Source organism: Fusarium solani (assembly GCF_023522795.1).
Source record: "Fusarium solani strain SB1 chromosome Unknown bctg00000007, whole genome shotgun sequence".
Classification (NCBI taxonomy): domain Eukaryota; kingdom Fungi; phylum Ascomycota; class Sordariomycetes; order Hypocreales; family Nectriaceae; genus Fusarium; species Fusarium solani.
In genome coordinates this window covers 1,398,865-1,417,832 of record NW_027072150.1, presented here as the reverse complement: position 1 = coordinate 1,417,832, position 18,968 = coordinate 1,398,865, and the positions used below count along the sequence as shown (strand labels likewise).

The following is an 18,968-nucleotide window of genomic DNA, read 5'->3' as shown; positions in this document are numbered from 1 at the left end:
TACCGAAAAGGCTTCCCTCTTGGACCGACAATGAGGGAAAAGACCTATTATCCGATAATTATGGGGTACTATCTTGTCCGGAGAAAGTGTTCCGGTCAAAGGGAGCGCCCCCCAAATTGGTAGGACCCCCTTTTGCCCCGTGGAGAGTCATTCCTGGCGATGGCGCGCTGGACTCCTGTTCACTCATCCATGGGCTACCACAAAAGGCTGACTGTAGTGAAGTGCTTGAAGGGGGACTCGAGGCTGCGAGCCGTTCACAGCGGGTGCCGTATTGGTCTACACGACCTGGAATGCCTATCGGATAGCCCTGGGTGGCGGTCTCGTGGACAGTAGGAAGAGAAGACCTCTGTGCAAGATCATGGTAGGAGTTTTGATCATGGGGACGAGGAAATCGCTCGGTCTCTCCGCGCCGAGGATGTGTCGGCATCTTGAATAGTGGTATAGCAAAGTTGAGAAGAAGATATCTTGCTCCGTGTTTGACTTCTTCCCGGAGTAGTCTACGAAAGAGATGTGTGGCTGAGTAGATGTGCTGGTAGAAAGCAATATCAACCTTTCGAACGAACATTATATACATAAAGCAAAATTTTGATATGATTCGACGTTAAGACCAACTTTTTCGAGCTGACGTTATGATCGGCGCCTATCTTTCTGCGCTCATTCATCCCTCTCATTATCTGCTTCATTGTCTATCAGTTCTTAAATAATGAAAGAGAGGGTATACAAAGATAGATACTGCGATTGTTCCAGAAGTTATATGAAACTTGGGGCTCAGGGTGGATGCACTGCTTAACATCAAGGTCGAGCTAAGAATGGGCGCAAAGTGCCTGAGGGCAGGTGATCAACTACCGCATAATGAATGACGCATTCCACATCAAAGAGGTTCACATTGTCGTAGATAAATACTGAAAAAGGCTTTGTTGCTGGGCTTCTCTACAGTCAAAGGGGAATCAATCACACCTGGAAAGGAAACAATCCGGCCCTCAAGCTTGAACAGCGGGGGCGTTATCTGGAGGAGACTGTCTGAGATTTTCTTGTTCTACGCTGGCAAACACTTGCAATACTAGCCCTAGTTACTGGCCATTCACGGAAATAGTACCGTCAGTCCCAGGACGTGGTGCGCCAGTTGCCTTCTTACCCATGAAGCCACCGGAAACCAACTTGAGTGCACTCGAAAATGGATCCTCCTTGGTCTTGGATGCCGCCGTCAACCCAGCTGCCTCGAATGCCTGCTCGAAGTCCTTTCTGATGTCTTCAAATTCCTCAATCCCCACAGACACACGGATGAGATCCGGAGTGACTCCTCCCTTGATCTTCTCCTCGTCAGGGAGCTGTTGGTGCGTCGTGACCCAAGGGTGGATGATGAGAGTCTTAGCATCTCCAACGTTGGCTAGATGTGAACAGAGCTTCAAGTTATCGACAACAGCTCGAACTTCGTCGATGGTTCCAGCCTATTTAGCAGTCAGTGCCTGTCATCAAGCTCGTTGCTGGTCTGGGACTTACAACACCAAAGGTCAAGACGCCGCCTGCGCCACGAGTAAAGACCTTGGAGGTATACTCGTAGTCAGGGTGGGATTTAAGACCTGGATAGAGCACCCAGTTCACATTTGGGTGTGCTTCAAGCCACTCGGCCAACTTTTGCGTGTTTTCGGCATGTCTCTGGGCGCGGAGTGGCAGGGTCTCAAGACCTTGCAAGAATAGCCAGGCATTGAAGGGGCTCATGCAGGGTCCAAGATCTCGCATGCTGTCCATACGAAGCTTTGCAGAGAGCGCCTTGTGCCCGTAGGTATCCCAGAACCGCATCCCATGATAGCCGTCAGCTGGCTCAGTGAATCCTGGAAATTTACCAGATGCACTCCAGTCAAAGTGACCCCCGTCAATCACAATACCGCCCATTGATGTGCCGTGGCCACCAATCCACTTGGTGCAAGAGTGCGTGACGATGTCGGCGCCCTGCCTAATAGGTTGGCAGAGGTAACCCCCCATGCCAAAGGTGTTGTCGACGATGAGTGGAATCCCGTGCTTGTGGGCGACCTCAGCAATGGCCTTAATATCTGGGACGCTGTGCTTGGGGTTGCTGATGGTCTCGATGTAGATGCATCGTGTGTCCTTGTCGATGGCTGCGTCAATGTCTGCAGGATCGTTGCCCACGACCCATTTGACATCGATCTTGAACTTCTTCATGTAGACTCGGAACTGGTTATAGGTACCACCGTAGAGCCAGCTGGTGCTGACAAAATTCTGTCCTGGCTCGCAACATTGTGTGATGGCCATGAACTGGGCGGCATGACCAGATGCCGCAGCAACAGCACCGACACCGCCCTCAAGCATGGCCATCCGAGTCTCGAAAACACTGTTGGTCGGGTTTCCCATTCGGGTGTAGACATAGCCATCCTTGCTCCAGGCAAACTTGCTTGCGCCGTCTGCAGCCGTGATGAGTCCAGATACAGTCAAGTTGGTGTGAAACAAAACTCACCAGCGGCGTCCGAGAAGTTGTAAGCTGCAGTTTGGTATAGTGGCACAACTCGGGATCCATTCACGGGATCAGGCTCCTGGCCACCGTGGATCGCGAGTGTGGTGAACTTGGGCTCCCTATGTAGACCATTTAGCAACGGTGGGAAATCGATCTCACAAAGACTCACCAGTCCACGTTGCTGAGCGATCCGGAGACGGGCATTGTCAATCACTTTGTGGAAGGTTGTGGGAATCTTTTGCAGGATGCTGGTATCTGAGTATGGATGCAAGTCTTGAATGTTGGAGGAGAGCCTTTGGTTGCAAGCTCGTTGTATTTATGGACTACAAACATTGATCTTGCAAACATTGGATCAGTAACATTGTGGTCGTATCACGCTTCCTCATGCGTACACCCTGGTCCCCCGCAAAGGGTACGTCGGGGTTTGGCAAACGCCAGCGGCCTTTGCTGATAAGCCACCCACCATATCCCAGCTCTCAATCCCCGGGCTTAGACATTTCCGGTTGACCGAAGTACCTGGCGAACTTGGTCTGCCGCGCACCGATAAGCAATCATACCGTGGAATCATAGAGCGAGTGAACAAAGGCCCTTCTCACTTACCGCTCATGCCCCCGATGGCCTCAAACGCCGTAGCGTAGTTTTCCAGCGCCGTTGATATCGATAGCAGGCCCACTTTTAGACGCCCGAGTAACCGACCTGCTATCGAGGCCGTCTGCGCATCTCCGGAATATCTGGACCGCGTCAGATTTCCTATCGTCGTAAGTACAAAGGCACACTGCAATGCGCAGCACGCGAGAGACGGCATCATCCGCGGCCAGGCGGTGGATGAAGTTTGCTGACTGGGCGGGTTCGGATAGGGCAAGTCGTCAAATGCTTGCGCCATGTTCAGAGCGGCTCTCAAACATATCTTGGCAGACTGATGACTGCTGAAACAGTCGCTCCCTGATGGGCTGTTCTCTGATGAACATGACGACACCTTAGTCAACGAAGTCAAAGATGTCAGCGAGGGTGTGTCCCCAGGGCTCGGTGAATCCTCAGCCGTTGCTGATGAGGATTCCGAAGCTGAAAGCGCGTACTCTGCTTCACCAACAAGCTTGCTCTCAAAAGCCGAGTATCGATGAAGCTTTATCCTGGCGCTTTTAATAGACGTTAGAGACGGCATGTACCAATTCCCTTTCACACGTACCTGTTCAGCTTGATTCTAGTCATGCACCTTAGGGATCTTGAGACGACTCCTTCGGTGGGATCAACAGTCGCCGTCATGGTAGGCTGTATGACCCAAGAGTCGGCCACCTTGATTAAAGACTCGAGATGTGAGTCAAGCTCCATCATCCGTTCATTTATTCTGTCCATGTCACCGTTGAACTTTACTGCCTTACTCAGTTCTGTCGAGAATTGAGTGGTTGCAAGCATTGCCTGCTGTGCTTGAATGAGGAAACTGAACGCCTGCCTTGGTCAACGTGGAGCTCATCAGTCGCGCATAAGTCAAAATACCTCGACATCAGACTTAAGAGCTGGATATTCGGTTGCAAAGGTAGGGATAAAAACGGCAAGTATAGATGGTTCCTGTTATGTTGATGAGCGACTTGTCAGTTGACTGAGTGTGGAGTGGCGTACGATGTTCCCAACAATCGCAGCTTGGGAGACACAAATGTACTATCACACTGTTAACCCTTTTTCAAACCTTGAGATTTATCACAAAGACATGCCGTCATCCACCAGACCCTCCGTTTGGCCTCGTTGGGTTCGCCATCATCGTCGCGCAGATGGAGAGACAGACTCATGGCGGCCATCAAAGCTTGACCGGCTCGACTCTCCATCTTTTTCAAATTGCCACGTTGCGCGTACTCATAAGCGCTCAAGATGTCGAGAGCTATAATGCTCTCTAGCTCTAAGGGTACTTCTGGGTGGAAAGGCTCCCTGGAATCACAGCGTGGGGTTTGTAGAAGAGCCTTGGCCGGATCGACCGACGACTCGGGTATTTCTGATTCAATCTCAATGCACTCCAGGGCGCATTGTGCAAGATATTGTGCATAATCCCTCCTGAACGACACCGATTCCTTGGACGAGGGATGGGGGTCTTCGATACAGGGGATCAAGGCCAGCATGGCTGAGATGGCTAGACTGATGGACGTCGACGGCTCTGACTCGCCTCCTGAGCCATCCATGTTGTTCTGATATCGCGGAATAGGCTGGTCTCGAGGGATCGTCTTCGGTGGAGGTAAAATAGGAAAGTATGGGTGTATAAAAATGTAATAGGCTTCGAGACTAGATGCCATGAGTAATGGTGGGATAGGTATTTTAAGAACAAGACATACATCGCTCCATCATCTGGATATGTCCTGACGGATGGAACAAGTTGCGAAGAGACGTCTGGTGGACTCTCGCAAAGGATATCTCCGCCGCTAATGATGGACTGTGAGAACAGGGCATCGAAGATGACGTCGGCATCTTGGGCAGGATCCCAAGCATCAGTTTCTAATTTTGTGAGACAGCTGTCTTTTTTGGCAACTTGTAATATGAGTGCGGCAACTCACCATGTTGTGGAATATGTTCGGCGGCCTCTTTGTCTGCAACGGCTTGTTCCCACGCACGATTCTTCTTTCTGACACGAGCACCACCTCTTCTGCTGGGCTGATAGACACAATCGCGCCCCCGGTTACTACACTGCTCGAAGTTAAGTCAGATAAATGTCAAAAATTGACTACGAGACCCTGACTCACGCTGACACAAGGTTGCAAGCCATCGCAACGAGTGCGTGAAGCCCGACTGCATTGATGTGAGCCTTTACTCCGATGACAACATGACAGCTCGGGAGGTCGATGGCTGCCTTCCACTGTGTTGTCGAATAGGGGATAGTGACGTACCATGACAGGCAGGCTAGCTTGATAGGCCCAGGCATCTCAGCAGTTCAGCCCGCGAAAGTGATCTGGATTTTGTTATATGAGAGGCTCTCTGATGACAATAAAACTACTCCCTCTGCTTGAAAGTAATTTGAATGTAATTCTCAGCGCTTTGGACCTTGTTAGCTGCTATAAAGGGTGATATGAACTTGGGATTCAGCATCTATTCCCAAGGTCTGCGGCGCGGTGCTTGCGGCATTTGCGGCATTAGCGGGCCGTCACGGACCGCAAGCGGCGTTCTGCTCCCTTATCATGCGGCATCTCGACCAGTCTTGGATCTGCAGGAGGCAACTGGTTCTTATTTGGTGACTTCCCCTGTTGTTATACCAGGGCTCGGAGCGCTGCTAACCCAGATATTGCTGCTAGCCGTTTTCCACTACCACGATCTCACCGTACAAGTTCACACTAGCATGGTTCAACGTGATGACAAGGCAAGATTTATTCACTGGGTAGCCCGTTAACTCTAGGCGGCTATCCGGAAGGTACCAGGTGAACAAGGTGCTCCGGGCGATTTCGGCATGCCTTCTCACTCATTCTACATCCGATGCTCACAGCTAACCCCGGCTTGATCATCACGTTTATGACTTATGTCATTATTCAAACCTCACGTTCGTCCCTGGCTTGGTGTTGACAGTCAGAGTACTTCCCATCTTGGTCAGTTTTGCGATCATCATTGTCTCGACTTCACACCGGGGCAACTCACAAGACATCAGGTCGGGAATAACTTCCGACGGGGTCAAAATCAAGCTTGAACATAATCTGAGCTGGGCGGTTCCTCTGACAGCGTCATGACCTGGACTTACCCTGGATTCTGAAATGTCCGATGCATCTAGACTCGCGTAGATAATATCTTCTTTATCCCAAACGGGTTCGGCCAAGAAGGTGCCCAGTGGCCCGACGATGCATGAACCCCCTCTGTTTACTATGTCTTCGGCTTCCCAACGAGACCCATCGGGTTTCCGATCGCTGTGCTCCGGTGTGAACGGCGGGTAGTCGGGTGGGAAATCTGACACTTTGCAGACCGAGTTGACTGATATGACGAAGCAGCGACCTTCTTTTGCAATATGCTGCATGGTTGCAGTCCATTCGGGCAAGTCGTCAGCGTTGGGTGCGATATATATTCTGTGGGAGGTGGTCTGGTATCAGTAAAGTCCAGCATGGTAGTTATCCGGGCCACCTACTCGATGCCTTGTTGGTACAATGCCATGCGTGCTGCGGGCATGTAGTTCTCCCAGCTGTTGGATGAAGAGTCAGCACACACACAAGAGCCGGCATGATACTCAACACTACCATATCAGAGTCCCAACCTTGCCGAGCTGTGTTTGTACTACTTGTAAGCCATCACCGGCACCACGACCCCAAACCAATCGCTCGGCGGCGGTTGGTATCAGCTAGAATTAATTGAGTGTTGGCAGCTCATCTACCCAGAATGGAGTGAGGCCTCTTACCTTGCGGTGCTTGTAAAGCAAGCCTCCATTGCGGTCAAACAACACGGCCGTGCAGTAAAGAGTTCCACCATCCTTCTCGATAATTCCAACATGCAGGAACACATTGTTTGTCCTGGCCGCCTCCTTCAGTGCGTCAAAAGCCGGTGACGGGATCGCAACGGCCGACGCGGCGTATCGAGCATACCACTTCCGACCTTGCGTGTGATTAGCTGACGCAATTTGTTTCGCTGATCTGTCCTTGCTTCCCTTACCTCGGGGCTCACGGGCGCCGATGGTCGCATCGAAAGAATAGCGCCAAGGATATGCGGATAGAAAGGCCTCGCTAGATTCCCATTGCCTCAGTGCTGCTTTATCCAACAACTTGCTTGACAAAGACTCACGGGAAGACGACAAGGTCAGCGCCTGCCTCGGCTGCTTGCGCCGTCAATCTCTGGAGCTTCTCCAAGCTTGCACCCAAGTCGAATGAAACCGGAGCCGCTTGGACTGCGGCAACTTTGATGGGGGCGGTCGATGCCATGCTTATTGTCCAGTGAGAGTCAAAAAAGAGAGTAAATGGTGCGACTAGGAAGAACAGCATAGAAGATGGTGGCGGAAAGCGAGCAAAAGAAACAAGACAAGCACGTCAGCTTCGGCCTCTGATAACATGCCCTGGTTGCCGTGGCCCCCACAAAGTTCAAACACCGAATGGAAGCACCAGTTCGCAGCAAACGCCGAGATAAAGATCGATGTCGGCCCAGGATTTACGGGGGAATATACCGTTGTTGACAGCCCAAAACTCAACATCAGTGTCTCCATTTCTTTCTACCGTGCCGATCGGATCTCGAAGTCTCGTCGCCAACTGACATTTTTTTGATCCAACAATTCCACGTTTAGATATTCATCAACTTCGAGTATTTGCCATGGCTTCGAAAGCTATCTGTAAGTAATCGTCGGCGGAATGCTGCATCTTACCCTCCAGTTCTGACCATCACAAGTGCTCGACAGCAACCCACATACCAACAACTACTATGCCAAGCTCATCAACCATCAAAAATATGCCCTGATTCCTCGTCTCGAACTCGAAACCGGCCAAAGTCTGAACAACTGCCCGATCGCATACCGAACCTGGGGATCGCTCAACAAAGACGGCGACAACGCCTTGGTCGTCTGCCATGCCTTGACTGGCAGCAGCGATGTCTCTGACTGGTGGAATCCACTGATCGGGCCCGGAAAGGCTCTTGATCCACGATACTGCTTCATCTTTTGCGGCAATGTTCTTGGATCCCCTTACGGAAGTGCATCGCCCGTCACCATCAACCCTGCCACAGGTCGATGCTATGGTACCGATTTCCCATCAACAACGATACGGGATGACGTACACGCCCACAAGCTCGTTCTAGATGCCTTAGGTGTTCGTCAGATAGCAGCCGTTATTGGAGGCTCTATGGGAGGCATGGCGACTCTAGAGTGGCCACTATGTACACCACAGGGATACGTCCGGAACATCATACCTATCGCGACTGCAGCTGATCACTCTGCTTGGGGGATATCATGGGCAGAGACCCAACGACAATGCATCTACGCCGACCCCAAATTTAAAGATGGACACTACGAGCCTAAGCCAGAGAGTCAACCGTCTGCGGGATTGGCTGCGGCCAGGATGATCGCCATGCTGACGTATCGGTCTTGCACCAGCTTCGACAGCCGTTTTGGGCGCAAGCCTCAGAGACACACCAAGTCAACAGCTTCGAACCAACTGGACATAGACAAGCCCAAAAAGCCCGTTGGTGACTACCAGCACAAAGAACATGTTGCGATCAAGGGAAGAAAGGACAAGATAGCCTTTTCAGCGCAGGGCTACCTCCACTATCAAGGTGAGAAATTCATCAAAAGATTCGACGCCAACTGTTTCTTGCATCTGTCCAACAAGATGGATTCCCATGATGTCACCCGGAACCGATCCACGAAACTGGAGACTGGTGCTTTGAAGGAGGTGCTCGGGAACATACCACCTGGAGCACTGGTTGTCAGCGTTGAGTCAGACGCGCTCTTCGTACCAGAACAGCAAGAGAAGCTTGCTGCCTGTCTTCCAGAGGCGTCACTTGAGATTCTCGAATCATCAGATGGCCACGATGGATTTCTGTTGGAGTTTGAACAGCTTGACCGCCTCATCCAGCTCAAATTGAGAACAGTCTTGCCTCATCTCTACTCATCTGTAGCATCGTGGGACTTGGCCTCAGTGCCACAAAGCACTCAAAACAACACTGTAACTGAGAAAAGTTTGGTGGGGGAAACAGATGGATGGTGGTAGCCGAGAGGATAGTTCGGGCCTTGGTTCTTAGCGCAGCCATATATGAATGAGATGTCCTTGTCTAGTTCTTCATGAGCAAAATTCCATATTGGGTATGATCTCATTAGTTTCATGTATCCTCCAGAAGACCTTAATCAGCGTTCATAGGCTACGGTTCATTGAAGTACATGCTTTTTTTCACCATCGTGGATCATGCACGGAATCTGTATGCCATGATGAGGACCATGCATGCATATGTGGGTGAACCTGTGTGGGAGCGTGAGTATGTTACAATTGTGTCTTTTGCTGTTGTGACCGACGGTCTCTTCCGGGGACGTCGTTAATGATAAGCGTGAGCATGCCGCCGCAAGCGGTTTACTGATTTGCGATGGCCGAGAGTGATCTCACGAATGCGGAACTCCGAAGAAGAAAACCAATCCCCAGCCCAGATCCTTTATCAAACACCGACAGCCGTCTCCATTAGGCCACTGTAATAACCGCAGATCCCGATCTAGTCTCCAAACTTGATTGTCGTCACAGTCATGGTCTCGAGGAAAAGGAAGCTGGCTTGTGACAATATTGACTGAGCTCTTGCTCTTTCATATCTTGATCGTTATTTCGGTCCTCTAATTTTTGCTCCAATTTGCTTGGCCCTCGTACCGCCCATCATGGAGACTCCAGACACTGGAAAGCACTGGCTGGTGCAAAAGTATGGAGGAACCAGCTTGGGCAAACTCCTTGATTCTATCACCAATCATATTATCCCCTCTTACTGCCACGACTACAACCTTGCTATTGTCTGCTCCGCTATCTCGGGCTCTTCCAAAGCGAGCGGTACCACGAGTCTGTTGATCCAGTGCATCTCACATGCCGAGGCTGGGCCTGCTGCTTGCGGGCAATTGCACGAATGCGTCGATGTCATTCTCAAAAAGCACACCGATATTCTTCAATCTCTTTCCGAAAACCCAGATTGCGTTGATTCGGCCCCTGGTACCTACCAAGCTGCTCTAGCTACTGTCCAGGGGCTTTGTGAGGACCTACGCACGTTTCTCCTCGCAGCGCAGACGGTCAGGGACTTGTCGCCCCAGACACGAGACCGCATCATTGCTCTGGGAGAGAAGCTGGCATGCATCGCTCTGGCTGCTTCTCTCACCGGAAGAGGCATACCGGCAGAAGCTGTGATGCTGGACAATGTCGTCGAGGCTGTGTTCGGGAGAAGCCTGCTCGATCAAAAATCAGCCCTCAATGACCTTGGCGCGGACTTTTACCGTGCCCTTTCCGGCGAGATTGCAAAGAGAATTCACGCATGCGGCACCAAGATACCGGTTTTGAGCGGCTTCTTCGGCATCATGCCCGAGTCGCTTCTCAAAGCTGTGGGCAGGGGTTACTCAGACCTCTGCGCCGCCATGTGCGCTGTAGGCGTAAACGCGGTCGAGCTACAGATTTGGAAAGAGGTGGATGGAATCTTTACAGCAGATCCTCGCAAGGTATCTTCTGCGAGACTGCTCTGTACCGTCACTCCAGACGAGGCCACCGAACTGACGTACTACGGAAGCGAGGTCATCCACCCGCTCACGATGGACCAGATACGGCATGCCAGCATCCCCTTGAGACTCAAAAATGTGTTCAATCCTTCAGGGTCGGGAACTGTCATCTATCCTTCGCAAGCACTCTCACCGATTCTTGCGCCAGTGACTCCCCCTCCATCGGACAGCGAAGCTGGTAGCAGTGTCTCTTGTCCCACCGCAAGCTTCATGCTCCAGAACGGATATCATGGAACACAGCAAGTACGCCGCCGACCTACTGCTGTCACTGTCAAAGATTCCATAATCCTCGTCAACATTGCTTGCAATAGGAACACCAAGTCCTATGGGTTGTTGTCTGGAGTATTTGGGCGACTTGAGGAGCTGGGCGTCAATGTCGACCTTGTCTCAACGAGTGAGAGAAATGTGAGCGTGGCGTTCCAAGCGACTGATGAGAATGACAACATCTCTCATCAACTGAGAACAGAGTTAGAGAAATGTGGCAAGGCAAGTCAAACAAGCACTTTATGGTGGCTACGAAACTAATCTCTACCAGGTCATCGTCACAAAAGACATGGCCATTGTTTCTGTCATTGGGCACAAGATGCGAAATAAAGTCGGCGTTGCCAGTGAGATCTTGTCAACGCTGGCTGCCGCAAAGATCAACATCTATCTGGTCAGCCAGGGCGCGAGCGAGATCAATGTGTCGTATGTGCATAACCATCTCATTGAAGACACTCATCTCTTCTAACCTTCCGCTGCAGATTGGTGGTACGGTCTGATGATGCAAATCTTGCATTAAACACCATACATGATCAAGTGTTGAAGATCCCGTCGCATCAAGAGCAAGAGCATGACTTTATCAAAGGTATGGCCATCTACCTGATGTACTTGGAGATATGTTATTAATACACACAGACCCTTGGCTTTACTGATTTACTTTGACCGTCTTGATAAAACGTATCCTTGTGGCACTGGGCGGGACCAAAGCTGAGGACGACAATGAGAGAGATACCAGTACATTTCTCAGCTTCGATGTGGAATTAGATTGTTAGATACTCTTCCTGTTACTTGGCTCGGAGCCTGGAAGGTTGTTTCTCTTAACCTGGATATACACATTTCTGTCAGGCGTATTGTAGATTGTCTGAGAAGGGTATGGGTGGATAATCCAGATGTGTCCCCGTTTCTTTAGCCATGTCACTACACTAACAACGAACGTGAAGCTCAAGCGAGGGTGGGCGCATAAGTCCAACCTGATTTGTTTTGTATTTTCTTTTAACCTCTTTTCCATTCTGTCCAGAAAATCAGCGGCATCTAGTTCCTGTCAAAGAACAACAAAAATATGGTTGCTGTTGTCGGAGATGCCGGAGTCTCGTCAAATTCTCTGGTTCGGCGATTGCCACACGCCAGCAGTGTTCTATCACCCCTGCGAACTCAAACACCGAGATAACGTACGCCGCCAGCTAGCAACTTTGATAAGGGATCGATAAGAGATATCACTCAGGTCTGAACAGACCCCGGCTTATCGCTTATCATAGATTACAGGTCTGTGTCCGAGTCCCCCGATTTTCATTGTGTCTGTAGGGTAAGTCCGAGTTTCCACGGTGTTTGATTCAGCCATGGAATACATGATCTCGGTTCAGGGACATTGGCTCAAAGGAATACTATAATTGGATCTTAAAGTGACTGGAGGTCTAGTATACCATACGTTGAGTGTCTTGAGTCATTACCAGTCCTTTATCGGGTTGTCTTAACTGTACACCATGGTGGATCAAATCTCCAGAAAGAAGTGTGGTACGTTGGGGTTTTACTGACGTGCCATAGGCAAAACTGGTACTGACGTAACATTTTTAGGTGTTCTCGGCGGAACAGGCTCCGTTGGCCAACGATTTATCCTTCTTCTTGAACAACATCCTTACTTGGAGCTTCAAGCCATAGGTGCCTCGTCCCGTTCCGTCGGCAAGAAGTATCGGGATGCGGTTCAGTGGAAGCAGGCCTCTCCGCTGTCTCCCGAAGCAGCCGAAATACTGGTAATCGAGTGTGAGCCCCGTCAGTTCAGCGATTGTGACATTATCTTTAGTGGCCTGGGCTCGGATGTTGCTGGTGATATTGGTGAGCTATCTCGTCCACGCTCCTGGTACCGTAACTCTGCTGAATGTTATCAGAAATGGATTTCCTCAAGGCTGGATTTCCCGTATTCTCAAACGCCAAGAACCACCGCAGCAACCCTCTTGTGCCTCTAGTTGTTCCAACAGTCAACCTTTCACATCTGGACCTGATCCCCCATCAACAATCCGCATCCAACCAGTCCAAGGGCTTCATCGTCTGCAACTCGAATTGCGCCGTCATAGGCCTTGTCGGTCCACTATCAGTCCTTCAAAAAGCATTTGGTCCAATTTCTACTGTCTCGGTTGTTACGATGCAAGCCATCTCCGGGGCCGGGTATCCTGGCGTACCGTCTATCGATGTCATTGACAACATCATCCCATATATCGAAGGGGAAGAGGACAAGCTGCAATCCGAGGCAAGAAAAATTCTCGGAACCATGAATGATGACAAGACGGGCTTCATCGAGCGGGACTTGATCGTCTCGGCAAGCTGCAATCGAGTTCCAGTGATAGACGGCCACATGGCATGCGTGAGCCTCAGTTTCAGCAAACACCCACCACCCAGCGTTGCCGAGGTCAAAGAAGCACTGAGATCTTCAGTCTCGGATGTAGAGAAGTTGGGATGTTGGTCTGCTCCAAAGCCGCCTTTCCACATCTTTGAGGAGCAGGACCGGCCACAACCACGACTGGATCGCAATCTACAAGGAGGATATACTGTCAGCATCGGAAGAATTCGCGCCGATGACGCTGGCATATTTGATCTTAAATTTGTGGCTCTTAGCCATAACAGTATGTCATCCGCAAACCTAAGACTGAGACTCGAGAATTCTGACGTACAATAGCTGTTCTGGGTGCTGCCGGGTCGTCCATTCTGAATGCGGAAGCGGCCATTCTGAAAGGCTTTATCTAGCCGTGTAGTGCATAGATGCTTTCACAAAGGAAGTGCATCGTTGCTTGTAGATGCGAAACCAGAACCCCATCTAATCTGCAGCTAGCCCGTTTCACTCTCTGGTCTCCCGGCATAATGGATAGCTCAATGAACATTCTAGATTTATGCCCTGCATTTCTTTCATCTTCCACTCCTAAATGAGGAAGCGGGGAATGTTGCTGCATGTCTCAGGTCGCGTCCACAGCCAGCCTCACAGCCCCCGTCAGCTGCCCGCAGGCACCAGAGCGTTAACCGTTCAGGTAAGCGGGCGCTTCGGGCCGTAGCGAGCTGCATAGTCTAGACGAATCGGCTGCCAATATTTGGCTTGAATAGCTCAACTGGGCGGGCATCTTTCTTGAGTGCTGCTGACGGCTTGGCTTGAGTCGCTTGTCAGATTCAGCTCCCGCTAAAACCGCCAAAGCTCCATCTCAGCTACGTTAAGTGCCTCTCAATTGCCGAAATGGACCTTCTTGGCTTTCGCCTCAGACCCGATACTAGTAATCGTACGACGCTTTTGTCTGTCCATCCCCCTTTGGACTATCATCACTCGGTTCAGCTCATGCATAGCAAAGACACGCAGAAAACTAGCAGCGAGCTACCATTTTGACTAGTTTCGCTGATAGCCCATGTGTATCTTGTATCCACAAACTAGTCTTCAGGCGAAGCATTCTGTGAGAAGCAGTAGCCGAGCTCTGGCCCATATAAGAGCTCTCAACATGCCTTGTTCAAGACTCTTCAATCCCAACAACAACAACTTCCTCTCCTCTTCAAACAACACTTGTACTCTTACAACAACTCCCACTTCTTAATCACCATGTTCGTCTACCAGGGAAAGCTTCAGTGGTTCAACTACGGCCAGGACGAGACCTTGGCGGTCGTCTTGCCCAATGGCTTTGCCCGTGACGGCGACACTGCTTACATCTTCTCTCAATGGACTGTAGACGCCCAGGGAAGGAAGAAGTACAACTGGTTCCAAACCCTCGTCGTCTCGAACCTGACAAAGACTTCATGCGGCGATGATTCCTTCGTCCTCAAGGGCGCCTACTACACATGGAAGATCACCACTCAGCAGACCTACAGCAAGATCAGCATCACCATGTCCAACCCCCAGAAGGACAAGAGCACCATGACTGCCGACGGCGTCTGGGAGTCTAAGGGCGAGCAGGACACTGGTGATGCCCGCATCTGGACTGGCAAGTTCAACTATATCCAGTATGCGAGCAACGAGCCGGCCATCTTTATCGCTCCCGACGGCTTCGGTGACGGCAAGCCCATCCTCTCCCTCTGGCAGTGGACGAAGAACGCCAACGGAGAGCCCAAAGCTCCGTCCTTCCGCAATTGTGTTCAAAAGGCGCTGAGCAAGCCTGGCTGTGGAAACTACCAGTTCAGCTTCACCGACTACTACACCCTCACATGCACCTGGAACGATAAGAACGAGTCACTTGCAGCTCGTCTGAGATATGGAAGTGGCCAAGAATATGATGTGGCTACTCTGAACCTTTCCGCCAAGATTGAGCGAGAGAGCCGCGACAGCCAGTAAGTTACGTCTTAAACGCTTCGTCTACAACGCTGATAACCTTCACTACAGCTCCTTTGACCCCCCTGGGACTCCTGGCAAGAAGGAGGAGGTTGAGATTCACCTTCCCCAGGCCCAGCCTTCGCTTCGCCGCCTCCTGACCCCCCTTCCGTTCCCCCCTAAGCTGCTCGACACTTTGGAGCACACTGCCGCCTTTCTCGACCAAGCTGGCTACCTTGCCAGATATGCACAGGATGTAAGTAACCGTACCAAGCCCTCTGTCTTGCGCATCCACTAACCATATCCAGCACTTCGCCGCTCTAGACGCCGACTACCATGTTCAGGTCCACCTGGTTGAGGCTCTCCAGAAGGAGAACATTAATCTCAAGGAGCAAATCAAGAAGCTCACCGACGCTCTCCGACTCGCCAACTCCAAGGCGGATGAGCTCCAGAGACAGCTCGATGCGGCCAAGGCTGACGCCAAGAAGAAGGAGGAGGAGCTCAGGAAGAGAATCCAGGACCTTGAGAACGAGAACATCAAGGATGACAAGCTTCTCGATGAGATCCGTAAGGAGCTCGCTGATTTGCTGGCCAAGATTACCCAGCTGGAGAACAACTTGGCTGCTCTTCTGGTTGAGAAGAAGACTCTTCTCTCTCAGATCACCACCCTGCAGGAGAGTGTTGTGGTCCTAGAGGCCCAGAAGGTGGAGCTTGAGAACTCCTTGAAGGTTCAGAAGGACCTCAACGACGCTTTGGAAAAGAAGAACGCCGATCTTACCCAGGAGAACAAGACTCTGACGGACGAGAAGACCGCTCTTCAGGCCCAGCTCGCCAAAACCCAATCTGAGCTCGTCGATACTCAGGAAACTCTCAAGAAGACCCAGCTTAATCTCGACAGCGCCAATAAGAAGCTCAAGAGAACCGAGACCAAGCTCGAGGACAGGGAAGGGGACCTCGAGAGGCTCAGGGATTTGTTGGTCAAGGCAGACAGGAAGATCAACAAGCTTGAGGACCGGTTGGCTGACAACGACATTGACTTTGACGACCTCAAGTAGCTTACTTGAAAGCAGGAACCGACGCAGCCAAGATCACCAATCAGGAGGAATGGGCTTGGCGATGGCACCTGAGTGGTTTGTAGGAGGACTCTGCGTTCTACTTTTGGGTGTTGTCACATTGAGTCGGGTTCATCAGGAGTAGTTAGTGACATTAATGAGCTTGTGGATTAAATATGGTATTTAAACAGTTCGTTTCCAATTAATGTTTCTATGTGGGCTCTTATCCGCTGCTGAGAATAGTGTTGAATTGAGCACAGCGTGTCTAATAGGCATCGACTATGACCCTAAATCCCAACTAGCTCTACTGATTTCCCCCAGCACTTGATAGCTTTCTCGACATCGTAAGCATGAGATCCATAGCCAGGGATCGATTGTGGGGTAGAAGGATCCCAAGCCTCTGCAATACTGCAATCCTCGAGATATTTGCCACCTTTCCCGTCCAATGCTGAAGCTACTGCAGCCCATACGCTCGTAGCAGCCCCCTGCTCGGGATTCTTCAGGATGGACGCAAGATAGGGATCAGACATGGTTGCCTCCTGTTGATCCCTAGACATGTGCCGTCCAAGGTCGGTCTGGATGAAGCCAGGATGAACACTCCATGCGTGGATGCCCAGAGCGCCGTACCGCCTTTCAATCTCATTCGCCATCCATAAGTTTGCCGTTTTGCTTGCTCCGTATGCTACCATGGGATCATAGTTGCCCTCAAAGTTCACATTGCTCGGGTCAAACTCGCCCCAACGGTGAGCAGCTGAGGACAGTACGACAACTCTGGAACTCTGCCCCTGACTTGCTGCCGCTAAGAGTGCGGGTTGGAGGAGATTGAAGAGAAGAAAATGTCCAAGATGATTCGTGCCTAGTTGTGTCTCGAATCCGTCTTTGGTACGGCCTTCAGGAGTGGCCATGACTCCTGCATTGCAAATAAGGATGTCAAGAGTGTTACTCTTGGAGAGATACTCAGATGCACAGGCCCGAACGCTCGAGAGAGAGTCTAGAGCAAGTTCCAGGAGGTGGACACGGTTGCTATTGACTAGGTCGCCGAGAGCTTTCTTCGCCTTGTCCAAGTTTCGTGCGGTGAGGTAGAGCGTTGCCCCGGCTAGGAAGAGTGCCCGAGCAGTTTCAACCCCAATCCCTGAGGAACACCCGGTAATGAGGACAGACTTCCCGTCCAGTCGCCCTTCCAAGCCTTCATCCTGGATGATCTGCTTGGCAGTGGGGCGACCATCTCCAGGGCCATTTGGAGAACGATGGACCGAATAATAACGTGTTGCCATGATTTATGAGAGAGAAAGTACTCCTTCAGTAGAGAAGGTAAAGCCAAAGGTGAGAAATTGATGTGTGAAAATGTGTGAATGGGCAAGAACTGGCTTCATCAGTTTGCCCTTATATTTCGTCTTCGAGATGGGACTAGATAAACCTTTTCGGCTTTAAGAGCTTAAGTCCCTTCTACCGGGCCCGTCTACTCCCCGGTCCGAACAAACTTCATTATCCCTGGCAGCCTTTGGCATTGTTTCTCCCACATAACGCCCCATCGACAGGCGGCAATCCCACATCGGCCCTCGGTGATCCCACATCTGCAGACGCTCATCCCACATGAACAGGTAATCGATTAATCAGTCATCGAGCCGTGGTATCATTTTACGACTGATAGGCGTTAGAGGCTCATTGCGTCTAGCTCTCTTGTGTCTGTCATCCCTATCCGCTCCGTCCGCTTCCCTCGAAGATTTCCGTTTGGGAGACTGAGTCTGGGGAGGAGGGCAGACATACGGGGTCCCGTTTTTGTCCACTCCATCCTTTGTGGGTTGGCGGTCAGGAACGGGGGCAGATGGCTGAAGATAGGCAGGGGTGGTGATTGAGCTGGTTGGTGGTGTGTATCTGACTTCAACTGGCGCCGGTTGGAGTCGATTCTCATATGCCCTCACGACTCGCTCCAGCTCCAGTTGTTCCCGATTAGGTTGAGACTTTGGAGACAAGGGACGAACCAAATGTTTGAAATCTCCGCGGGAGCTTGGTGCTGGTCGATGAAAGACGTTGTCCATGGCAAACCAATCCCACACAGGCTCTTTCGGCGATGCCTGGTCGTAATGCATTTCGATCGGGTCAATTACTGACTCTCTCGAAATCATGAAGTCTGTACGGCACCTGAGGCGCTCTAAATGGCCTTGAATGGAGTTTCTCCTCGAGCTGGATGTCGAGTCGATGCTTTCGCGCTCCTCATGTTGCTCCGTTGCCTCTGCGATGTGTTGTTGTGAAGAAGTGGCCGGTGGAGGCTGTGGCTGAGATGCACCCGCAGCATCATCCGGCAGGTAGTGTCGGATCGAAAAATCAGGACTTGTGATCATGGTAATGTTGGTGTTGGTTGTCTAATGGTACTCGAACAAGCAAGACAAGAATGGATTGGGTAACAAGGTATAAGTAAGAAGTGTGAGGGTAGAAGGCTTGGAACTATGGTATCGAGGACAAAGAAAAAGAACAAAGTAAGAATATCAATGCTTTCATTTCCCAACCGAAACTTGGTTGCCCATCAACAAAGATTTGTTAATACAAGAAAGTTTTGTTGAGGCAATAACGCTGTGATGTCTCTGTAAGTCTCTGTCCGATAGACTTCCCGTTCTGATGCCTGAAATATGATCTCTCTCGAAACTTTTGGCATGAATTCTCTTCTCGACTTGCGTTTTTTATGAGTTTTTTTTTTCCTTTTCAAAATCAAAGCCAGGCCTACATGATGAACATCGGCTGGAGCCGTAACAA

General features: G+C 50.8%; 7 protein-coding genes across 7 annotated transcripts; 4 read left to right on the top strand and 3 right to left on the bottom strand.

Moving 5' to 3' along the window:
- Positions 1-1,070: 1,070 nt before the first annotated feature.
- MRS44_011315 (uncharacterized protein) lies at positions 1,071-7,338 on the bottom strand (the record flags this gene model as incomplete). Its single annotated transcript, XM_065619691.1, has 18 exons — positions 1,071-1,448; positions 1,501-2,420; positions 2,474-2,725; positions 3,071-3,201; positions 3,247-3,606; positions 3,657-3,916; positions 3,965-4,036; positions 4,195-4,738; positions 4,789-4,948; positions 5,008-5,137; positions 5,194-5,239; positions 6,077-6,132; positions 6,177-6,495; positions 6,555-6,608; positions 6,661-6,764; positions 6,822-7,015; positions 7,073-7,143; positions 7,202-7,338. The coding sequence occupies 18 exons, from the start codon at positions 7,336-7,338 to the stop codon at positions 1,071-1,073; spliced, it is 4,188 nt and encodes a 1,395-aa protein (XP_065475763.1).
- Positions 7,339-7,720: 382 nt separating this feature from the next.
- On the top strand, positions 7,721-9,111 carry MRS44_011314 (uncharacterized protein; the record flags this gene model as incomplete). Its single annotated transcript, XM_046278414.1, has 2 exons — positions 7,721-7,739; positions 7,796-9,111. 2 exons carry the CDS (start codon positions 7,721-7,723, stop codon positions 9,109-9,111), a joined length of 1,335 nt encoding a protein of 444 aa, XP_046134983.1.
- Positions 9,112-9,758: 647 nt separating this feature from the next.
- Positions 9,759-11,548, top strand: MRS44_011313 (uncharacterized protein; the record flags this gene model as incomplete). Its single annotated transcript, XM_065619690.1, has 4 exons — positions 9,759-11,039; positions 11,170-11,321; positions 11,378-11,481; positions 11,532-11,548. 4 exons carry the CDS (start codon positions 9,759-9,761, stop codon positions 11,546-11,548), a joined length of 1,554 nt encoding a protein of 517 aa, XP_065475762.1.
- An 828-nt stretch (positions 11,549-12,376) lies between these two features.
- On the top strand, positions 12,377-13,631 carry MRS44_011312 (uncharacterized protein; the record flags this gene model as incomplete). The annotated part of the gene is made up of 4 exons (XM_046278415.1): positions 12,377-12,407; positions 12,468-12,725; positions 12,779-13,510; positions 13,564-13,631. 4 exons carry the CDS (start codon positions 12,377-12,379, stop codon positions 13,629-13,631), a joined length of 1,089 nt encoding a protein of 362 aa, XP_046134985.1.
- An 832-nt stretch (positions 13,632-14,463) lies between these two features.
- On the top strand, positions 14,464-16,220 carry MRS44_011311 (uncharacterized protein; the record flags this gene model as incomplete). The annotated part of the gene is made up of 3 exons (XM_046279412.2): positions 14,464-15,185; positions 15,238-15,421; positions 15,474-16,220. 3 exons carry the CDS (start codon positions 14,464-14,466, stop codon positions 16,218-16,220), a joined length of 1,653 nt encoding a protein of 550 aa, XP_046134986.2.
- A 284-nt stretch (positions 16,221-16,504) lies between these two features.
- MRS44_011310 (uncharacterized protein) lies at positions 16,505-17,491 on the bottom strand (the record flags this gene model as incomplete). Its single annotated transcript, XM_046270738.1, has 1 exon — positions 16,505-17,491. One exon carries the CDS (start codon positions 17,489-17,491, stop codon positions 16,505-16,507), a length of 987 nt encoding a protein of 328 aa, XP_046134987.1.
- Positions 17,492-17,830: 339 nt separating this feature from the next.
- On the bottom strand, positions 17,831-18,559 carry MRS44_011309 (uncharacterized protein; the record flags this gene model as incomplete). The annotated part of the gene is made up of 1 exon (XM_046273695.1): positions 17,831-18,559. The coding sequence occupies one exon, from the start codon at positions 18,557-18,559 to the stop codon at positions 17,831-17,833; it is 729 nt and encodes a 242-aa protein (XP_046134988.1).
- Between the last annotated feature and the right edge of the window lie 409 nt (positions 18,560-18,968).